Source organism: Mustelus asterias, chromosome 3 (genome assembly GCF_964213995.1).
Source record: "Mustelus asterias chromosome 3, sMusAst1.hap1.1, whole genome shotgun sequence".
NCBI classification, from domain to species: domain Eukaryota; kingdom Metazoa; phylum Chordata; class Chondrichthyes; order Carcharhiniformes; family Triakidae; genus Mustelus; species Mustelus asterias.
In genome coordinates, this window is record NC_135803.1 from 2,983,577 (window position 1) to 3,006,902 (window position 23,326).

At 47.9% G+C, this 23,326-nt stretch overlaps 2 protein-coding genes across 2 annotated transcripts in view; both read right to left on the minus strand.

The window, feature by feature from the left end:
- p3h2 (prolyl 3-hydroxylase 2) overlaps positions 1-23,326 on the minus strand; it is a 152,309-nt gene that overhangs the window by 44,389 nt on the left and 84,594 nt on the right. Inside the window, exons 2-3 of the mRNA XM_078204268.1 lie at positions 9,307-9,459; positions 730-919 (exon numbers count right to left, since the gene is read on the minus strand). Coding sequence (XP_078060394.1) covers positions 730-919; positions 9,307-9,459 — 343 coding nt within the window. The remainder of the gene's footprint in view (positions 1-729; positions 920-9,306; positions 9,460-23,326) is intronic.
- The window catches only part of ccdc50a (coiled-coil domain containing 50a), a 352,068-nt gene that overhangs the window by 7,962 nt on the left and 320,780 nt on the right, over positions 1-23,326 (minus strand). The gene's annotated exons all lie outside the window — the stretch shown is intronic.

Consider the following 23,326-nt stretch of genomic DNA (forward strand, 5'->3'; position numbering starts at 1 on the left):
CCCCACCAGTACTGTGCCCCAGTGTTATACAGTGACAGACCCGTCCCCACCAGTACTGTACCCCAGTATTTTGCAGTGACAGACCCATCCCCACCAGTACTATACCCCAGTGTTATACAGTGACAGACCCATCCCCACCAGTACTGTACCCCAGTGTTATACAGTGACAGACCCATCCCCACCAGTACTGTACCCTAGTGTTATATACTGACAGACTCATCCCCACCAGTACTGTACCCCAGTGTTATATAGAAACATTCCCACCAGTACTGTACCTCAGTGTTATACAGTGACAGACTCGTCCCCACCAGTACTGAACCCCAGTGTTATACAGTGACAGACCCGTCCCCACCAGTACTGTACCCCAGTGTTATACAATCACAGACCGTCCCCACCTGTACTGTACCCCAGTGTTATACAGTGACAGACCCGTCCCCACCAGTACTGTACCCCAGTGTTATACAGTGACAGACCCATCCCCACTAGTACTGTACCCCAGTGTTATACAGTCACAGACCGTCCCCACCAGTACTGTACCCCAGTGTTATACAGTGACTGACCCGTCCCCACCTGTACTGTACCCCAGTGTTATACAGTGACAGACCCATCCCCACCAGTACTGTACCCCAGTTTTATACAGTGACAGACCCATCCCCACCAGTACTGTACCCCAGTGTTATACAGTGACAGACCCGTCCCCACCAGTACTGTAGATTCAGTATCCCGTACCTGCTATGAGTTCATAAAGGTGGTAGGTGCCTGCTGGGTAACTATTTGCATCAAAGTGTTGTGGTCCCTGACACAGAGCCCGGCACTCTGTCTCCGCCAGCCAGTACTGTGTCAGCGCCTCTTCAAATGAATCAATGGCTAAGGCGTACTGTTCCTCATCGTACTGTTTCAGCCCAATATTAAACGCCTCCTGGGAATAAAAGCAGCAAGAATTCAGTTTCATCCTGTCAAAACAAGACAATTCTCTCCAAATAATTCACAATCTTCAAAAGCAACAAGAAACAGTTCTTTAAAGGAATGCAAAATGATGGGTATTGAATATTTTTGTAGAATATTCCAAGTTGTTCTAAGAAGGTGCAGTCTGATGTTGCAGACATTTCGCTTTCAGAGCTCGGCTGAATCAATCCAGTTGGAATGGGCGTGGGACACAGTGACCCACAGTGCGACAGGACAGGGGGATACTTTCCTTCAACTCAATCACTGAAACCAGTTAGAACTTCATCACATCATACAGCCTAAAGTTCACTTTTACTGACATACATTAATACATTGCCGTATCCAGTGTAATACAGTGGCGAATTCCAGTGTTACACAGTGCTCTATCCAGTGTAATACAGTGCTGCATCCCAGTATTACACAGTGCTGTATCCAGTGCTATACGTGCTGGATCCAGTAAAATACCGAGCTGTATCCAGTCTAATAGTGCTGTATCCAGTGCAATACAATGTTACATGGTGTTGTCTCCAGTCCTATACAATGTTGTATCCAGTGTAATACAGAGCTATATCCCAGTGTTACATAGTTCTGTATCCAGTGCAATACAGCATTGTATCCAGTGTCATACAGTGCTGTATCCAATGTAATACTGTGCTGTATCCAGTGTACATAAGAACTCGCATCTGGCCCCTCGAGCCTGCTCTGCCATTCAATAAGATCATGGCTGATCTTTTTGTGGACTCAGCTCCACTTACCCGCCGACTCACCATAACCCTTAATTCCTTCACTGTTCAAAAATTTATCTATCCTTGACTTAAAAACATTCAATGAGGTAGCCTCAACTGCTTCACTGGGCAGGGAATTCCACAGATTCATAACCCTTTGTGTGAAGAAGTTCCTCCTCAACTCAGTCCTAAGTCTGCTCCCCCTTTTTTGAGGCCATGCCCCCGAGATCTAGTTTCACCCACCAGTGGAAACAACTTTCCTGCTTCTATCTTATCTATTCCCTTCATAATCTTATATGTTTCTGTGAGATCTCCCCTCATTCTTCTGAATTCCAATGAGTATAGCCCCAGTTTACTCAGTCTCCCCTCATAAGCCAACCCTCTCAACTCCAGAATCAACCTCGTGAATCTCCTCTGCACCCCCTCCAGTGCCAGTATATCCTTTCTCAAGTAAGGAGACCAAAACTGTACACAGTACTCCAGGTGTGGCCTCACCAGCACCTTATACAGCTGCAACATAACCTTGTTGTTTTAAACAACATCCCTCCAGCAATGAAGGACAAAATTCCATTGCCATCTTAATTCCCTGCTGCACCTGCAAACCAACTCCTTGAGATTCCTGCACAAGGACACCCAGGTCCCTCTGCACAGCAGCATGCTGCAATTTTTTACCATTTAAATAATCATCCATTTTGCTGTTATTCCCACCAAAATGGATGACCTCACATTTACCAACATTGTACTCCATCTGCCAGACCCTTGCCCACTCACTTAGACTATCTATATCCCTTTGCAGACTTTCAATGTCCTCTGCACACTTTGCTCTGCCACCCATCTTAGTGTCAACTGCGGATTTTGACACACTACACTTGGTCCCCAACTCCAAATCATCGATGTAAATCGTAAACAACTGCGGTCCCAACACTGATCCCTGAGGCACACCACTAGTCACTGATCACCAACCAGAAAAACACCCATTTACCCCCACTCATTGCTTTCTGTTAGTTATAGAGTCATTAAGTCATGGAGGTTTACAGCATGGAAACAGGCCCTTCGGCCCAACTTGTCCATGCCGCCCTTCGTTTTTAAACCCCTAAGCTAATCCCAATTTAGTTTTTTGAAGAAGTGACCAAAATGGTTGACGAGGGAAGGGCCGTGGATGTCGTCTATATGGACTTTAGTAAAGCGTTTGACAAAGTCCCTCATGGTAGGCTGGTGAAAAAGGTTGGATCTCATGGGATAAAGGGGGAGGTGGCTAGATGGGTGGAGAACTGGCTTGGTCACAGAAGACAGAGGGTGGTAGTGGAAGGGTCTTTTTCCGGCTGGAGGCCTGTGACTAGTGGTGTTCCGCAGGGCTCTGTATTGGGACCTCTGCTGTTTATGATTTATATAAATGATCTGGAAGAAGGTGTAACGGGTGATCAGTAAGTTTGCGGACTTGCAGATAGTGAGGAGCATTGTCAGAAGCTACAGAAGGATATAGATAGGCTGGAAATTTGGGCAAAGAAATGGCAGATGGAGTTCAATCCTGATGAATGCAAAGTGATGCATTTTGGTAGAAATAATGTAGGGAGGAGCTATACGATAAATGGCAGAACCATAAAGGGTGTAGATACGCAGAGGGACCTGGGTGTGCAAGTCCACAGATCCTTGAAGGTGACGTCACAGGTGGAGAAGGTGGTGAAGAAGGCATATGGCATGCTTGCCTTTATAGGACGGGGCATAGAGTATAAAAGTTGGGGTCTGATGTTGCAGATGTATAGAACGTTGGTTCGGCCGCATCTGGAATACTGCGTCGAGTTCTGGTCACCACACTACCAGAAGGACGTGGAGGCTTTGGAGAGAGTACAGAGGAGGTTTACCAGGATGTTACCTGGTATGGAGGGGCTTAGTTATGAAGAGAGATTGGGTAAACTGGGGTTGTTCTCCCTGGAAAGACGGAGGATGAGGGGAGACTTAATCGAGGTGTATAAAATTATGAAAGGCATAGATAGGGTGAACGGTGGGAAGCTTTTCCCCAGGTCGGTGGAGACGTTCACGAGGGGTCATAGGTTCAAGGTGAAGGGGGGTAGGTTTAACACAGATATCAGAAGGACATATTTTACACAGAGGGTGGTGGGGGCCTGGAATGCGCTGCCAGGCAAGGTGGTGGAGGCGGACACACTGGGAACGTTTAAGACTTATCTAGACAGCCATATGAACGGAGTGGGAATGGAGGGATACAAAAGAATGGTCTAGTTTGGACCAGGGAGCGGCGCGGGCTTGGAGGGCCGAAGGGCCTGTTCCTGTGCTGTATTGTTCTTTGTTCTTTGTTCTTCTTTGTTCAATTGCCCGCATTTAGCCCATATCCCTCTATACCCATCTTACCCAAGTAACTGTCTAAATGCTTTTTAAAACACAAAATTGTACCCGCCTCTACTACTACCTCTGGCAGCTTGTTGCAACGGCCTCAGTACTCAATGCCATCAACTGCCAGTTTCCGGATGCAATTTTACAACTCATCCGCTTCATCCTGGACCACAATATCTTCACCTTCAACAACCAGTTCTTCATCCAGACACACGGAACAGCCATGGGGACAAAATTCGCACCTCAATATGCCAACATCTTCATGCACAAGTTCGAACAAGACTTCTTCACCGCACGGGACCTTCAACCGATGCTATACACGAGATACATCGATGACATTTTCTTCCTTTGGAGTCATGGTGAGCAATCACTGAAACAACTATATGATGACATCAACAAGTTCCATCCCACCATCAGACTCACCATGGACTACTCTCCGGAATCAGTTGCATTCTTGGACACACGCATCTCCATTAAGGACGGTCACCTCAGCACTTCACTGTACCGCAAGCCCACGGATAACCTCACGATGCTCCACTTCTCCAGCTTCCACCCTAAACACGTTAAAGAAGCCATCCCCTACGGACAAGCCTTCCGGATACACAGGATCTGCTCAGATGAGGAGGATCGCAACAGACACCTCCAGACGCTGAAAGATGCCCTCATAAGAACAGGATATGGCGCTCGACTCATCGATCAACAGTTCCGACGCGCCATAGCAAAAAACCGCACCGACCTTCTCAGAAGACAAACACGGGACACGGTGGACAGAGTACCCTTCGTCGTCCAGTACTTCCCCGGAGCGGAGAAGCTACGGCATCTCCTCCGGAGCCTTCAACATGTCATTGATGAAGACAAACATCTCGCCAAGGCCATCCCCACACCCCCACTTCTTGCCTTCAAACAACCGCACAACCTCAAACAGACCATTGTCCGCAGCAAACTACCCAGCCTTCAGGAGAACAGTGACCACGACACCACACAACCCTGCCACAGCAACCTCTGCAAGACGTGCCGGATCATCGACACGGATGCCATCATCTCACGTGAGAACACCATCTACCAGATACACGGTACCTACTCTTGCAACTCGGCCAACGTTGTCTACCTGATACGCTGCAGGAAAGGATGTCCCGAGGCATGGTACATTGGGGAAACCATGCAGACGCTACGACAACGGATGAATGAACACCGCTCAACAATCACCAGGCAAAACTGTTCTCTTCCTGTGGAGGAGCACTTCAGCAGTCACGGGCATTCAGCCTTGGATCTTCAGGTAAGCGTTCTCCAAGGCGGCCTTCACGACACACGACAGCGCAGAGTCGCTGAGCAGAAACTGATAGCCAAGTTCCGCACACATGAGGACGGCCTAAACCGGGATGTTGGTTTCATGTCACATTATCAGTAACCCCCACAGCTTTCCCCCTGATCTTGCAGAATCTCACTAGCTGTTCTGTCATGAGACAATACACATCTCTTTAACCTGTGTTGAATGCTCCCTCCACCCACATTATCTGTACCTTTAAGACCTGGCTGGCTGTAGAGATTTGCATTCTAATTAGTATCCTGTAACTTGATTTCTGTGTCTGTGCACTGTTGGAGAACAGATATCCACTCCATCTGACGAAGGAGCTGTGCTCCGAAAGCTTATGGTATTTGCTACCAAATAAACCTGTTGGACTTTAACCTGGTGTTGTGAGACTTTTTACTGAGCTTGTTCCAGACATTCACCACCCTCTGTGTGAAAAAACTGCCCCTTTAGACACTTTTGTATCTCTCCCCTCTCACCTTAAATCTATGCCCTCTAGTTTTAGACTCCCCTACCTTTGGGAAAAGATATTGACTATCTAGCTGATCAGTGCCTCTCATTATTTTATAGACCTCTATAAGGTCACCCCTCAGCCTCCTTACGCTCCAGAGAAACAAGTCCCAGCCTATCCAGCCTCCCCTCATAACTCAAACCATCAAGTCCCGGTAACATCACAGAACCATAGAAAATTACAGCTCAGAAGCAGGCCTTTTGGCCCTTCTTGTCTGTGCCGAACCATTTTATGCCTAGTCCCACTGACCTGCACTTGGACCATATCCCTCCACACCCCTCTCATCCATGAACCCGTCCAAGTTTTTCTTAAATGTTAAAAGTGACCCCGCATTTACCACTTTATCCGGCAGCTCATTCCACACTCCCACCACTCTCTGCGTGAAGAAGCCCCCCCCCTAATATTCCCTTTAAACTTTTCTCCTTTCACCCTTAACCCATGCCATCTGGTTTTTTTCTCCCCTAGCCTCAGCGGAAAAAGCCTGCTTGCATTCACTCTATCTATACCCATCAAAATCTTATACACCTCTATCAAATCTCCCCTCAATCTTCTACGCTCCAGGGAATAAAGTCCCAACCTATTCAATCTCTCTCTGTAACTCAGCTTCTCAAGTCCCGGCAACATCTTGTGAACCTTCTCTGCACTCTTTCAATCTTATTTACATCCTTCCTGTAACTAGGTGACCAAAACTGTACACAATACTCCAAATTCGGCCTCACCAATGCCTTATATAACCTTGATGTGGAGATGCCGGCGTTGGACTGGGGTAAACACAGTAAGAAGTTTAACAACACCAGGTTAAAGTCCAACAGGTTTATTTGGTAGCAAAAGCCACACAAGCTTTCGAGGCTCTGAGCCCCTTCTTCAGGCCAACTCACCTGAAGAAGGGGCTCAGAGCCTCGAAAGCTTGTGTGGCTTTTGCTACCAAATAAACCTGTTGGACTTTAACCTGGTGTTGTTAAACTTCTTATTATATAACCTTACCATAACACTCCAACTTTTATACTCGATACTCCGATTTATAAAGGCCAATGTACCAAAGGCACTCTTTACGACCCTATCCACCTGTGACGTCACTTTTAGGGAATTCTGTACCTGTATTCCCAGATCCCTCTGTTCAACTGCACTCTTCAGAGTCCTACCATTTACCCTGTACGTTCTTCTTTGGTTTGTCCTTCCAAAGTGCAATATCTCACACTTGTCTGCGTTAAATTCTAGTAAATCTTTTCTGCACTCTTTCTCGTTTAATAATATCCTTTCCATAATAGGGTGACCAGAACTGTACACAGTATTCCAAGTGTGGCCGTACCATGTCTTGTACAACTTCAACAAGACGTCCCAACTCCTGTATTCAACGTTCTGACCGATGAAACCAAGTATGCTGAATGCCTTCTTCACCACTCTGTCCACCTGTGACTCCACTTTCAAGGAGCTATGAATCTGTACCCCTAGATCTTTTTGTTCTGTAATTCTCCCCAACGCCCTACCATGAACTGAGTAAGTCCTGCCCTGGTTCAATCTACCAAAATGCATCACCTCGCATTTGTCTAAATTCTGTCATTCGTCACTGGCCCAATTGACCAAGATCCCATTGCAATCTGAGATAACTTTCTTCACTGTCCACTATGCCACCAATCTTGGTGTCACCTGCAAACTTACTAACCATGCCTCCTATATTCTCATCCAAATCATTAATATAAATGACAAATAACAGTGGACCCAGCACTGATCCCTGAGACACACCGCTGGTCACAGGCCTCCAGTTTGAAAAACAACCCTCTACAATCACCCTCTGGCTTCTGTCAAGAACTCTCACAACACCAGGTTAAAGTCCAACAGGTTCATTTAGTCGCAAAAGCCACTAGCTTTCGGATCACCTGACGAAGGAGCAGCGGCTTTTGCTACCAAATAAACCTGTTGGACTTTAACCTGGTATTGTGAGACTTCTTACTGTGTTTACCCCAGTCCAATGCCGGCATCTCCTGTATCTCAAGAAGCCAATTTTGTGTCCATTTAGATACCTCACCCTGGATCCTGTGGGATTTAATCTTATGCAACAACCTACCATGCGGTACCTTGTCAAAGGCCTTGCCAAAGTCCATGTAGACAACATCAACTGCACTGCCCTCACCTACCTTCTTGGTTACCCCTTCATAAAACTCAATCAAATTTGTGAGACATGATTTTCCACTCACAAAGCCATGCTGACTGTCCCTAATCAGTCCTTGCATCTCTAAATGCCTGTCGATCCTGTCTCTCAAAGTACCTTCCAACAACTTACCCACCACAGATGTGAGGCTCATTGGCCTGTAGTTCCCAGGCTTTTCCCTCCACTATTTTTAAACAAAGGCACAACATTTGCCACTCTCCAATCTTCAGGCACCTTACCCGTGACTATCTCTGCTAGGGGACCCGCAATTTCGTCCCGAGCCTCCCACAATGTCCTGGGATACACTTTATCAGGTCCCGGGGATTTATCTACCTTGATGCGCTTTAAGACTTCCAGCACCTCTTTCTCTGTAATATGTACACTCCTCAAGACATCACTATTTATTTCCCCAAGTTTCCTAACATCCATGCTTTTCTCAACAGTAAATACTGATGAGAAATATTCATTTAGGATCTCACCCACACCTTGTGGATGCGCACATAGATGACCTTGTTGATCCTTAAGAGGCCCTACTCTCTGCCTTGTTACTCTTTTGCCCTTTATGTATTTGTAGAAGCTCTTTGGATTCTCCTTTGCCTTATCTGCCAAAACAATCTCGTGTCCCCTTTTTGCCCTCCTGATTTCTCTCTTAACTCTACTCCTACACCCCCTATACTCTTCAAGGGATTCACTTGATCCCAGTTGCCTATGCACGTCATGTGCCTCTTTCTTCTTCTTGACCAGGGCCTCAATATCCCGAGTCATCCAGCGTTCCCTTCTTCTGCAAGTCTTGCCCTTCACTCTGAGAGGAATGTGCTTACCCTGAACCCTGGTTAACACACTTAATAGTTAATAGTGTTGTATACAGTAATAGTGTTGTATCCAGTGTTAAACAGTGTTGTATCCAGTGTTAAACAGTGTTGTATCCAGCGTTACACAGTGTTGTATCCAGTGTAATGCAGTGTTGTATCCAGTGTAATGCAGTGTTGTATCCAGTTTTACACAGTGTTGTATCCAGTGTTACACAGTGTTGTATCCAGTGTAATGCAGTGTTGTATCCAGTGTTACACAGTGTTGTATCCAGTGTAATGCAGTGTTGTATCCAGTGTAATGCAGTATTGTATCCAGTATTACAGTGTTGTATCCAGTGTAATAATACAGTGTTTTATCCAGCGCTGTATTCTCCTCACTGCCTAGGTGGAAAATATTACCTCTAATTTAACAATGGCTGTATTTCACATATTAATTGACAGGATTTCTGCCCATCACTGTATTTCCCAGGATGCCAGTGCCGTCACTGGTGACTCCACATTCTTACCATGTACCGTCTCATCTCCCTGTCAATGAAATGAGATTCCTTCACCCCCTCCATCTGCTTGTATTGTTCCAGACTCTCTCTCATTTCCATATGTTCAGGGTTGGCCAGGAAGAAGGTGTGAGCTGCTTCTGCCGCTTTATTCAATTCATTCAGCTGCAAATAAACAACACACAACAGTGCGGTTAACACAGTGCCAGTGACAGAGCAGCTTAACACAGTGCCAGTGACAGAGCAGCTTAACACAGTGCCAGTGACAGAGCAGCTTAACACAGTGCCAGTGACAGAGCAGCTTAACACAGTGCCAGTGACAGAGCAGCTTAACACAGTGCCGGTGACAGAGCAGCTTAACACAGTGCCAGTGACAGAGCAGCTTAACACAGTGCCAGTGACAGAGCAGCTTAACACAGTGCCAGTGACAGAGCAGCTTAACACAGTGCCAGTGACAGAGGAGGACACGTTTATACTGATGGATTGTATTAATATTCCTCAGGCCTCACAGATTCACAACACTTTCCAATGTGTCTCCATGTCCACATCTTTCATCAGAGCCGTTGACATCATCCTGTGACTGTCCCTCAAACCCAGTGTTAACTGAGGAATGTCATTTCCCGATCCTCCAGCAAATACCCGCAGCATTCAAATTAATAACAGCAATAAAATATTCATCCACACAGCCTGCAGTCAATCCAAAAGGTCACGGGTAATGCAATTTATTAGCTCACTGTGACTGTGAAACACTGAGGAACAGTACCGGTGGGAATGGGTCTGTCACTGTATAACACTGGGGTACAGTACTGGTGGGGATGGGTCTGTCGCTGTATAACACTGGGGTACAGTACTGGTGGGGATGGGTCTGTCACTGTATAACACTGGGGTACAGTACTGGTGGGGATGGGTCTGTCGCTGTATAACACTGGGGTACAGTACCGGTGGGAATGGGTCTGTCACTGTATAACACTGGGGTACAGTACCGGTGGGAATGGGTCTGTCACTGTATAACACTGGGGTAAAGTACCGGTGGGAATGGGTCTGTCACTGTATAACACTGGGGTACAGTACCGGTGGGAATGGGTCTGTCACTGTATAACACTGGGGTACAGTACTGGTGGGGACGGGTCTGTCACTGTATAACACTGGGGTACAGTACCGGTGGGAATGGGTCTGTCACTGTATAACACTGGGGTACAGTACTGGTGGGGACGGGTCTGTCACTGTATAACACTGGGGTACAGTACTGGTGGGGATGGGTCTGTCACTGTATAACACTGGGGTACAGTACTGGTGGGGATGGGTCTGTCGCTGTATAACACTGGGGTACAGTACTGGTGGGGATGGGTCTGTCACTGTATAACACTGGGGTACAGTACTGGTGGGGATGGGTCTGTCGCTGTATAACACTGGGGTACAGTACCGGTGGGAATGGGTCTGTCACTGTATAACACTGGGGTACAGTACCGGTGGGAATGGGTCTGTCACTGTATAACACTGGGGTAAAGTACCGGTGGGAATGGGTCTGTCACTGTATAACACTGGGGTACAGTACCGGTGGGAATGGGTCTGTCACTGTATAACACTGGGGTACAGTACTGGTGGGGACGGGTCTGTCACTGTATAACACTGGGGTACAGTACCGGTGGGAATGGGTCTGTCACTGTATAACACTGGGGTACAGTACTGGTGGGGACGGGTCTGTCACTGTATAACACTGGGGTACAGTACCGGTGGGAATGGGTCTGTCACTGTATAACACTGGGGTACAGTACTGGTGGGGACGGGTCTGTCACTGTATAACACTGGGGTACAGTACCGGTGGGAATGGGTCTGTCACTGTATAACACTGGGGTACAGTACTGGTGGGGACGGGTCTGTCACTGTATAACACTGGGGTACAGTACTGGTGGGGACGGGTCTGTCACTGTATAACACTGTGGTACAGTACTGGTGGGGATGGGTCTGTCACTGTATAACACTGGGGTACAGTACTGGTGGGGATGGGTCTGTCGCTGTATAACACTGGGGTACTGTACTGGTGGGGATTGCAAGAGGGGGCAATGTGACAAGGGGAATATTAAATTCTCAGTAACTTCAACACACGTAGTGTATCTAATAAAGTTGGCAAGTTACAGTCACTAATTACCACATGGGATGATGTGGTTAGGCTAACAGAGAAACCAGGCCAGAATAGTTGCTGATATTCCTGAATGATGGAGAAGGAAAGTTGAGTTGGGAGTATTGAATAAAAATTGGTTGGAAGTTTGAAACAGTGAGGATATATTGCTGCTTCTCAGGCTGAATCTGTTTGGCCTGTGCAGAGGAACTGGAGCCGGAGCGACCTCGACATCACTGGGATTTTATGGAGCTCAAAATACTGGGAAGGAGATGGATATGCAAATCTGTCAGCAAATTTCAGGGGGTTAGACTAAAAATCCGGTAGCAATATGAGGAGGCTTTAACTACTGGAATATAAAAAGGAGAGGAATTTCTGAGATGTGTATCGGGGAACGAGTTTAATAAAAAGGAGGCAGTGTTGGACCTGGTTTTAGGAAGTGAAGTCGACCAATTGGAATGTGTTACAGTCGGAGATCATCAAATAAATCAGTTTCAAGTCATTATGGAAAAAGACCAGAAAATATTGAAGATAGAAAAGCTCAGTGGGGAAGATGGAATTTCACTGATTTAAGACAGGAGCAAGCGGTGGGAGATTAGGAAAGATGACCGCAGGATAACTTCCACTAATTATGAATCTTTGCAACCTTGTGGGATCGTGTTAAAGCTGCCAGTTCAAGATTAGTTCTTGTTGCTGCGTTAAACACCAAAACACATTCTTCAAAAGGTTAGAGTGCCTTTTGGTCAAAACAAAAGAAAAAAGACTCGACACGTGGAAGAACGGACTTGCATTTCCATAGAGCCGCGAACATCCAGACATCCTACCGCACGGTATTCAGGGATAGAGCCTTAGGCTATTCAACTGTGGAGGCATCGGAATCCAGATCAAACTCTCTCCTCACCCAAACAAACCACACTTTTTAGGAATGATGACGGGATAGGGATCAGCGGCTGGGACGCTGGACAACTCCCAACCCCCCTCCTCACTTAGAGCAGTCAGACACGGAGATGTGCCCCTCAGCAAAGAGCAGGACTGGATCCTCTGGCGAGCAGCACAGTGTCTCTACCTTTGAACCCATCTGGCTACTGGGTAATGAGCAATTCTGCAAAAAAATGTAATTACTTTCACTGACTATAGAAAACACACAAAGAAAAAGATTGCATTTCTATAGCGCCTTTCACTACCTTAGGACATTCCAAACCATTTACAACCAATGAAGTACTTTGGAAATGTAATCACTGTTGTAACGTACCAAATGCAGCAGTCAATTTGTACACAGCAAGATCCCACAAACAGCAATGAGAAAAATGAGCAGGGGATTGATTTTTAACTGATAGAAGCTGGGGGATGTACATTGTACCAGGAGAATGGAGAGATCGCTCCATCTCCTTCCAATAGTGACCTCTGGATTCTTTCCACAAACCTGAGAAAGCAAATGGGGCCTCAGGTTAACATCTAATCCTAAAAATGGCACCTCTGACAGTGCAGCACTCCCTCAGTACTGGCCCTCTGACAGTGCAGCACTCCCTCAGCACTGACCCTCTGACAGTGCAGCACTCCCTCAGCACTGACCCTCTGACAGTGCGGCACTCCCTCAGTACTGACCCTCTGACAGTGCAGCACTCCCTCAGTACTGGCCCTCTGACAGTGCAGCACTCCCTCAGCACTGACCCTCTGACAGTGCAGCACTCCCTCAGCACTGACCCTCTGACAGTGCGGCACTCCCTCAGTACTGACCCTCTGACAGTGCGGCACTCCCTCAGTACTGACCCTCTGACAGTGCGGTACTCCCTCAGTACTGACCCTCTGACAGTGCGGTACTCCCTCAGTACTGACCCTCTGACAGTGCGGCACTCCCTCAGTACTGACCCTCTGACAGTGCAGCACTCCCTCAGTACTGACCCTCTGACAGTGCGGCACTCCCTCAGTACTGACCCTCTGACAGTGCGGTACTCCCTCAGTACTGACCCTCTGACAGTGCGGTACTCCCTCAGTACTGACCCTCTGACAGTGCGGTACTCCCTCAGTACTGACCCTCTGACAGTGCGGTACTCCCTCAGTACTGACCCTCTGACAGTGCGGTACTCCCTCAGTACTGACCCTCTGACAGTGTGGCACTCCCTCAGTACTGACCCTCTGACAGTGCGGTACTCCCTCAGCACTGACCCTCTGACAGTGCGGTACTCCCTCAGTACTGACCCTCTGACAGTGCGGTACTCCCTCAGTACTGACCCTCTGACAGTGCGGTACTCCCTCAGTACTGACCCTCTGACAGTGCGGTACTCCCTTAGTACTGACCCTCTGACAGTGCGGCACTCCCTCAGGACTGACCCTCTGACAGTGCGGCACTCCCTCAGTACTGACCCTCTGACAGTGCGGCACTCCCTCAGCACTGACCCTCTGACAGTGCGGTACTCCCTCAGTACTGACCCTCTGACAGTGCGGTACTCCCTTAGTACTGACCCTCTGACAGTGCGGCACTCCCTCAGGACTGACCCTCTGACAGTGCGGCACTCCCTCAGCACTGACCCTCTGACAGTGCGGTACTCCCTCAGTACTGACCCTCTGACAGTGCGGTACTCCCTCAGTACTGACCCTCTGACAGTGCGGTACTCCCTCAGTACTGACCCTCTGACAGTGCGGTACTCCCTTAGTACTGACCCTCTGACAGTGCGGCACTCCCTCAGGACTGACCCTCTGACAGTGCGGCACTCCCTCAGTACTGACCCTCTGACAGTGCGGCACTCCCTCAGCACTGACCCTCTGACAGTGCGGTACTCCCTCAGTACTGACCCTCTGACAGTGCGGCACTCCCTCAGGACTGACCCTCTGACAGTGCGGCACTCCCTCAGTACTGACCCTCTGACAGTGCGGCACTCCCTCAGTACTGACCCTCTGACAGTGCGGCACTCCCTCAGTACTGACCCTCTGACAGTGCGGCACTCCCTCAGTACTGACCCTCTGACAGTGCAGCACTCCCTCAGTACTGACCCTCTGACAGTGCGGCACTCCCTTAGTACTGACCCTCTGACAGTGCGGCACTCCCTCAGGACTGACCCTCTGACAGTGCGGTACTCCCTTAGTACTGACCCTCTGACAGTGCGGCACTCCCTCAGGACTGACCCTCTGACAGTGCGGCACTCCCTCAGTACTGACCCTCTGACAGTGCGGCACTCCCTCAGTACTGACCCTCTGACAGTGCGGCACTCCCTCAGCACTGACCCTCTGACAGTGCGGCGCTCCCTCAGTACTGACCCTCTGACAGTGCGGCACTCCCTCAGCACTGACCCTCTGACAGTGCGGCACTCCCTCAGTACTGCATTAGAGTGTCAGCCTGGATGTCCAAGTGCAATGAAGTGGGGCTGAACCCAGTACTTTCTGGGACAGCAGTGAGTTGAAGCCGTTGAGACAGGCTCCGTGTGGAGAAACACTGGACGATCGGCAGTGAGTTACAGCTGGAGGGTGAGCTGGGTTTGTGTAGTCTGTGGGTTTGGACAGTAACACAGAGGCTACACTCATTGGCCCAACACCAATGATGTGGTTCAAAAATCCTTGGTAAACTTGCCAGCCCCATGAAGAGCGACCAAAGCAAAACCTGGTCAACATAAAGTGAAACTCAGACTCTTTAATTTAATCGGAATTGAGCTTGACTCGTCTTTCACTGAATTCACTTCCAAGATGTGGACATTGCTTTCCGATTGCAGCATCGATAACCCAGTGGCTCTGCGAGGGCGGTGGCTGGTCTCCTTCTGAAACCACATCCTACAGCACGGTATTCATGGTGTGAGTGGGGGTCTGGAGTCTACAGTTCAACAGGTTTCATTCTGCAAAGGGCATAAGGGAACCAGCTGGATTTTTGCAGCGATCCAGCACCGTCACTCTCACTTTCACTCCACATCTTTTACTTTGAAGAAATTCTCAAACTATCCTGCTGGAATTTCAATTTAAAACCCTCTGGATTGAGGAGCCCCCAGCGGAAACCCATGCAGACATGGGGAGTGTTGTGGGAAAAGTACCACTGGGTCAGGCTTGAAGGTTTCAAGAATACAGTTTTATTTTAACGAAGCTTCATGGAGAAAAGGCACTAACAAGCAGCAAACCTTCTCTCAATGAGACAATAGGAGCGGTCCATCTTTATACCCTTTACACAATAGATGGACCGGACATCTAGCCATTATCACATTGTTGTAATCAAGTAGGTGATCGATCGTTAAACACATCATTATAGACAAATACAGACAGATACAGACATAAGCATGTTAACATCGCATTGTTCTATGAATAGATACATTTCCTACGTCAGTGGCTTTCAATGGTTTTTAGTTTCGGCCTATTCATATAGTAATTTACAGCAATTGGTTTTCCTGTAGTTAAGGTGGGATCGGGAATACATAACAGCTAGATGTCCGGTCCATCTATTGTGTAAAGGGTATAAAGACTGTGTCCCAAGAGTTTGAATCCAGTAATGATCATATTGATGGTCGATTCCTTCAAGTGTACAGTTTTAGACAGTGGTTGCACTTCAACATTCTGCTGTGTGAACTGGGTTAATTTTTATCCGGGGATCTCTCGCTGAGTTAGACCACTGGGGGGTCACCAAGTACAAAAGCAACACCTGCGTCAGGTTCGAAGATGACAACACATTAACATCCTCCGAATGGGTGGTCCTCCCTTGTCAGATTGCAGGATCAATCTGTTTATCAGCACTGATGTGGTTTCTAGTGAGATACTGCTATTGTTCTGTGATGAAGCAGCTCAGATTACCTTAGATATGAAGCATGATTGAGCCATCATGCTTGTAAAATACGTGGATCTGCATTTACTCGATCTGGACACCACTGGGGAAGGCAGAGAGTTCTCATTCAAAAAACGTGAAGCTTTTTAACCACTGAGAATATAAATCAGTGGAAGTAGGTAATTTGGAAATTAAACAGATAGTTTGCACATTCAACACCACAGAAACGGAAGGCTCTCCTTCGAGATACAGGAGTGCTTGATAATAAATATGATGAGTTTATTCAACAAATCACTGCTCAATGCAAAACCTCCATTAAATATCGCAATCACCACCGTGCCCTGTTGGGAGCTTGACACTAGCCAGGGAGATTAACAATGCAAATGCAATGGATTTGTAAGTTTTGGACAAGGATAGCGCTACTTATGTACTATATTTGATAGATATGATAACCGGATTTAGCCTATCCACTGTGATACATAGTAAAGACAAAGGGACCATTGTTGATAAGGTCACAGAAAGATAGGTAGGAACATGATTAGGAACACCAACAAAGTTCCTTACAGATAATCAAAAGAGAAAATGCTGGAAAATCTCAGCAGGTCTGGCAGCATCTATAAGGAGAGAAAAGCTGATGTTTCAAGTCCAGATGACCCTTTGCCAAAGCTAAAATGCACAGAAAGTGTGAGATATTTATACTGCAGGGTGAGGGAATGAAAGATGAGTCAGAGCCACAGAAACGAGGGGAAAGGCTGCTAATGGCAGCCCATAGAGAGAATAAAGGGTGTGAATGACCAAACGGCAGAGAAGCTGAAATCAGAAGCTGTGACAGATGGAGATGTTGGGAGAGGGGGAGGATGGGTGGGAGACAGGTAAAATTTAGAAAAAGGAGGAAAGGGGAAGGAAAGGGGGAGAAAAGGTAAGGAAAGGAGGGATAAAGAGGGAAAGAGTGGGGAGGGGAAAAGAAAAATAAAGAAACATAGAACAGTACAGCACAGAACAGGCCCTTCGGCCCACGATGTTGTGCCGAGCTTTATCTGAAACCAAGATCAAGCTATCCCACTCCCTATCATCCTGGTGTGCTCCATGTGCCTATCCAATAACCGCTTAAATGTTCCTAAAGTGTCTGACTCCACTATCACTGCAGGCAGTCCATTCCACACCCCAACCACTCTCTGCGTAAAGAACCTACCTCTGATATCCTTCCTGTATCTCCCACCACGAACCCTATAGTTATGCCCCCTTGTAATAGCTCCATCCACCCGAGGAAATAGTCTTTGAACGTTCACTCTATCTATCCCCTTCATCATTTTATAAACCTCTATTAAGTCTCCCCTCAGCCTCCTCCGCTCCAGAGAGAACAGCCCTAGCTCCCTCAACCTTTCCTCATAAGACCTACCCTCCAAACCAGGCAGCATCCTGGTAAATCTCCTCTGCACTCTTTCCAGCGCTTCCACATCCTTCTTATAGTGAGGTGACCAGATCTGCACACAATATTCCAAATGTGGTCTCACCAAGGTCCTGTACAGTTGCAGCATAACCCCACGGCTCTTAAACTCCAACCCCCTGTTAATAAAAGCTAACACACTATAGGCCTTCTTCACAGCTCTATCCACTTGACTGGCAACCTTTAGAGATCTGTGGATATGGACCCCAAGATCTCTCTGTTCCTCCACAGTCTTCAGAACCCTACCTTTGACCCTGTAATCCACATTTAAATTAGTCCTACCAAAATGAATCACCTCACATTTATCAGGGTTAAACTCCATTTGCCATTTTTCAGCCCAGCTTTGCATCCTATCTATGTCTCTTTGCAGCCTACAACAGCCCTCCACCTCATCCACTACTCCACCAATCTTGGTGTCATCAGCAAATTTACTGATCCACCCTTCAGCCCCCTCCTCTAAGTCATTAATACAAATCACAAAGAGCAGAGGACCAGGCACTGATCCCTGCGGCACTCCGCTAGCAACCTGCCTCCAATCCGAAAATTTTCTATCGACCACCACCCTCTGTCTTCGATCAGACAGCCAGTTACCTATCCAATCGGCCAACTTTCCCTCTATCCCACACCTCCTCACTTTCATCATAAGCCGACCATGGGGGACCTTATCAAACGCCTTACTAAAATCCATGTATATGACATCAACTGCCCTACCTTCATCAACACACTTATTTGCCTCCTCAAAAAATTCAATCAAATTTGTGAGGCACGACTTGCCCTTCACGAATCCGTGCTGACTATCCCGGATTAATCCGCATCTTTCTAAATGGTCGTAAATCCCATCTCTAAGGACCTTTTCCATCAATTTACCAACCACCGAAGTAAGACTAACCGGTCTATAATTACCAGGGTCATTTCTATTCCCTTTCTTAAACAGAGGAACAACATTCGCCATTCTCCAGTCCTCTGGCACCATCCCTGTGGACAGCGAGGACCCAAAGATCAAAGCCAAAGGCTCTGCAATCTCATCCCTTGCCTCCCAAAGAATCCTAGGATACATTTCATCAGGCCCAGGGGACTTATCGACCTTCAGTTTATTCAAAACTGCCAGGACATCCTCCCTCCGAACATCTATTTCCTCCAGCCTATTAGCCTGTAACACCTTCTCTTCCTCAAAAACATGGCCCCTCTCCTTGGTGAACACTGAAGAAAAGTATTCATTCATCACCTCGCCTATCTCTACTGACTCCATACACAAGTTCCCACTACTGTCCTTGACCGGCCCTAACCTCACCCTGGTCATTCTTTTATTTCTCACATAAGAGTAAAAAGCCTTGGTGTTTTCCTTGATCCGATCCGCCAAGGACTTCTCATGTCCCCTCCTAGCTCTCCTAAGCCCCTTTTTCTGCTCATTCCTTGCTAACTTGTAACCCTCAATCGAGCCATCTGAACCTTGTTTCCTCATCCCTACATAAGCTTCCCTCTTCCTTTTCACAAGACATTCCACCTCTTTCGTGAACCATGGTTCCCTCACTCGGCCATTTCCTCCCTGCCTGACAGGGACATACCTATCAAGGACATCCAGTATTTGTTCCTTGAAAAAGTTCCACTTTTCAGGGGGTCGGAGAGGAATTTCCCAGATTTTTTTTTCCCCATATTGGCCCTGGGGTTTTTCACTCTGGGTTTTCGCCTCTCCCTGGAGAACACATGGTCTGGAATGGGGGGGTGGGGGTAAGTTAATAGGTTGTAATGAACAAAGCATCGTAGCTGTGAGGGACAGCTCGGTGGATAGGATATTGGTATGTAGATAGGCTGGAAAATTGGGCGGGGATCCTGGATTCAGGATTCAATCCTGGACCGGGGAGCGGCGCGGGCTTGGAGGGCCGAAGGGCCTGTTCCTGTGCTGTATTGTTCTTTGTTCTTTGTTCTTTGTTCATTAGCTCCTTTCCCTGACAGTTTCTGTTCCCAACTTATGCCCCCTAATTCTTGCCTAATCGCATCATAATTACCTCTCCCCCAATTGTAAACCTTGCCCTGCCGTACGGCCCTATCCCTCTCCATTGCAATAACAAAAGACACCGAATTGTGGTCACTATCTCCAAAGTGCTCTCCCACAACCAAATCTAACACTTGGCCCGGTGCATTGCCCAGTACCAAATCCAATGTGGCCTCACCTCTTGTCGGCCTATCCACATATTGTGTCAGGAAACCCTCCTGCACACACTGCACAAAAACTGCCCCATCCGAACTATTTGACCTACAAAGGTTCCAATCAATATTTGGAAAGTTAAAGTCACCCATGACAACTACCCTGTGATCCCCACACATATCCATAATCTGCTTAGCAATTTCTTCCTCCACATCTCTATTACTATTTGGGGGCCTATAGTAAACTCCTAACAACGTGACCGCTCCTTTCCTATTTCTAACCTCAGCCCATATTACCTCAGTGTGCAGATCCCCCTCGAAGTGCCTTTCCGCAGCCGTTAAACTATCCTTGATTAACAATGCCACTCCTCCACCTCTTTTACCAGCTTCCCTACACTTAGTGAAACATCTATACCCCGGAACGTCCAACAACCATTCCTGTCCTTGTTCTACCCACGTCTCCGTAATGGCCACAACATCGTAGTCCCAAGTACCAATCCACGCCCCAAGTTCATCTACCTTGTTCCGGATGCTCCTTGCATTGAAGTAGACACACTTCAACCCACCTTCCTGTCTACCGGTATCCACCCTTGACCCTGATACCTTCCCCAATACCTCATCACCCTCACTGACTTCTGGACTACAACTCCTTTTCCCACTCCCCTGACAAATTAGTTTAAACCCCCCTGAAGAGCCGTAACAAATTTCCCTCCTAGGATATTGGTGCCCCTCTGGTTCAGGTGCACCCCGTCCTGTTTGTACAGGTCCCACCTTCCCCAGAATGTGTTCCAATTATCCACGTATCTGAAACCCTCCCTCCTACACCATCCCTGCAACCACATGTTTAACTGCACTCTCTCCCTGTTCCTCAACTCGCTATCACGTGGCACCGGCAACGTACCAGAGATGACCACATGTTTTGTCTTGGCTCTCAGCTTCCAGCCCAGCTCCAGAAATTCCTGCTTTAAATCCCCGTCCCTTCTCTTACCTATATCATTGGTACCAATGTGTACCACAACTTGTGACTGTTTCCCCTCCCCCTTCAGAATCCGGAAAACACGGTCTGAGACGTCACGGACCCTGGCATCCGGTAGGCAACATACCATCCGTGAGTCTCTTTTGCTGCCACAGAACCTCCTATCTATCCCTCTAACTAACGAGTCCCCAATAACTATTGCCCTCCCGCTCTGCCCCTTACCCTCCCGAGCCACAGAGACGGACACAGTGCTGGAGATCCTCTCACTGCGGCTCCCCACTGGTATGTCATCCCCCTCAACCGTATCCAAAGCGGAATACTTGTTGCTAAGGGGAACGACCACCGGGGATCCCTGCACAGACTGCTTCCTCCCAGCCCCTCTCACCGTCACCCATCTGTTTTCATTCCTAAGAAAGACAATAAAGAAATAAAAGGTCGAGAACAGTAAAAAATTAAATAAAATTAAAATAAAGGGGTGGAGGTGGGATGGAGCGAATCATCTGAAGTTGTTGAATTCGATGTTGAGACCGGAAGGCTGTAAAGTGCCGAGCCGGAAGATGAGATGCTGTTTCTCCAGTTTGCGTTGAGCTTCATTGGAACATTGCAGCAGGACAAGGACAGACATGTGGGCGTGGGAGCAGGACGTGTGTTAAAATGACAGCAACCGGAAGGTCAGGGTCCTGATTGCACACAGACTGAAGGTGCTCAGCAAAGCGATCACCCAGTCTACGCTTGGTCTCTCCGATATAGAGGAGACCACATTGGGAGCAGCGAATGCAATGGACCAAATTGGAAGAGGGGCAAGTGAAACACTGCTTAACCTGGAATGAGTGTCTTGGGCCTTGGATGGTAAAAATAGAAGAGGTAAAGGGACAGGTGTTACACCTTCTGCCTTTGCATGGGAAGGTGCCATGAGTGACGGGAGAGGTGTTGGGTATAGTGGAGGAGTGGATGGTCTCTGCGGAATGCTGACAGAGGGAGTGAAGGGAAGATGTGTTTGGTGGTGGCATCACGCTGGAGTTATGCACACTGCAGCTGAGAGCCCTTTAAATAACATTCTTTGCAAAAGAAATCATGCGAAATAGGCAACATGTTCATTAAAATATTGGCTGATCGACTAGATTGTAAAACGCAAACGACATTGGCATGGGTGGGGCACACAAAGAACTCTTTGCAAATAGCTGGGAGGCACAGCCTACACCAGCTGGTGGTATAAACTGTTGTGAAAGAATTCTGTGCTATTGGATGTTCCCCTGCTCCAGAATTAACCAGCATTTTCTGTACTTTTTCTGATCAACTGAATGCCTTGCTTGCAGAAAGAAAACTTTTCATTAAAGCTGAGGTTTCCGTGGCCCAGCCTTAGGGCACTGCATAAGGCCACCGAGGATATAGTTTTGGCAAGAATACATGGGCGGCACGGTAGCACAGTGGTCAGCACGGCTGCTTCACAGCTCCAGGGTCCTGGGTTCAAATCCCGGCTTGGGTCACTGTCTGTGTGGAGTTTGCACATTCTCCTCGTGTCTGCGTGGGTTTCCTCCGGGTGCTCCGGTTTCCTCCCACAGTCCAAAGATGTGCGGGTTAGGTTGATTGGCTATGCTAAAAGAAATTGCCCCTTAATGTCCTAAGATATATAGTTTGGAGGGATTGGCGGATAAATATGTAGGGATGGGGGAGTAGGGCCTGGGTGGGATTGTGGTCGGTGCAGACTCGATGGGCCAAATGGCCTCTTTCTGCACTGTAGGGTTTCTATGATTTCTATGGTATGTTATAAGATGGAAGGGTAAAAAGAGAGGAGTGAGCTTGGCAAGGTAATATGATATAATGGGGAAAGTCGCAACTGTACAGCACACTAATCAAATTGTTCAGATACATTCTTCGCAGTCGAGCGGGACTGATTATACATTCTCAAGCCCGGAACTGCGCAGAGAAAGTGAAAAAGCACCATGCATTTCACATACATTGGGTAATTATGAGGCCCAGTTGACAGACTATGAACAAAGTACGACTGGGGACCACACTATTTGTTCAAAAAAACAACTACCTAAAGTGGGCACCAAGGTAACATAGATGCCAGAAGAGACCAGTGTGTGGAGGGGTGTCGCCATAATAGGGATAGCAGGAAAGGCCGAAGGTAAATTGGCTCATTGTGCAGGATGGAACGCAAAAGACAAGTGGGACGATTTTTCCCCAAAAAATAACTAAGTGCCTAACAAGCAGGAATGTGGGAGCTTTTCCCACCCATTTTTTCGGGGAGCTGAGTGGAATGAATTTACGGCATTCTGTGCATCACAGACTCCGTCAGGGAATTTACACCAACGGGTGGGGGGGCAATGGGGCTGAATCCCGCCCGAGAGGCCAGCATCGGACTGCAGAGGGGGCTATTGCACATGCGCCAATCGCCCAGTATACTGGGGATTGGCTGACAAGCACTAGCCCCATATCCCCAACAGTGCCGGCCACGACCCGCTCCCCCAATGGCCAGCTTCCTGCTGGAACGCCCCCCTCCCTCCCCCCCCCGCCACTCTCCTTCCCCATCTCTCCTGATGGCTGGTCTTCTAATGGCCGGACTTAGCCTCCTGATGGTGGCCCCGAACCCCACCAATCCTCCAT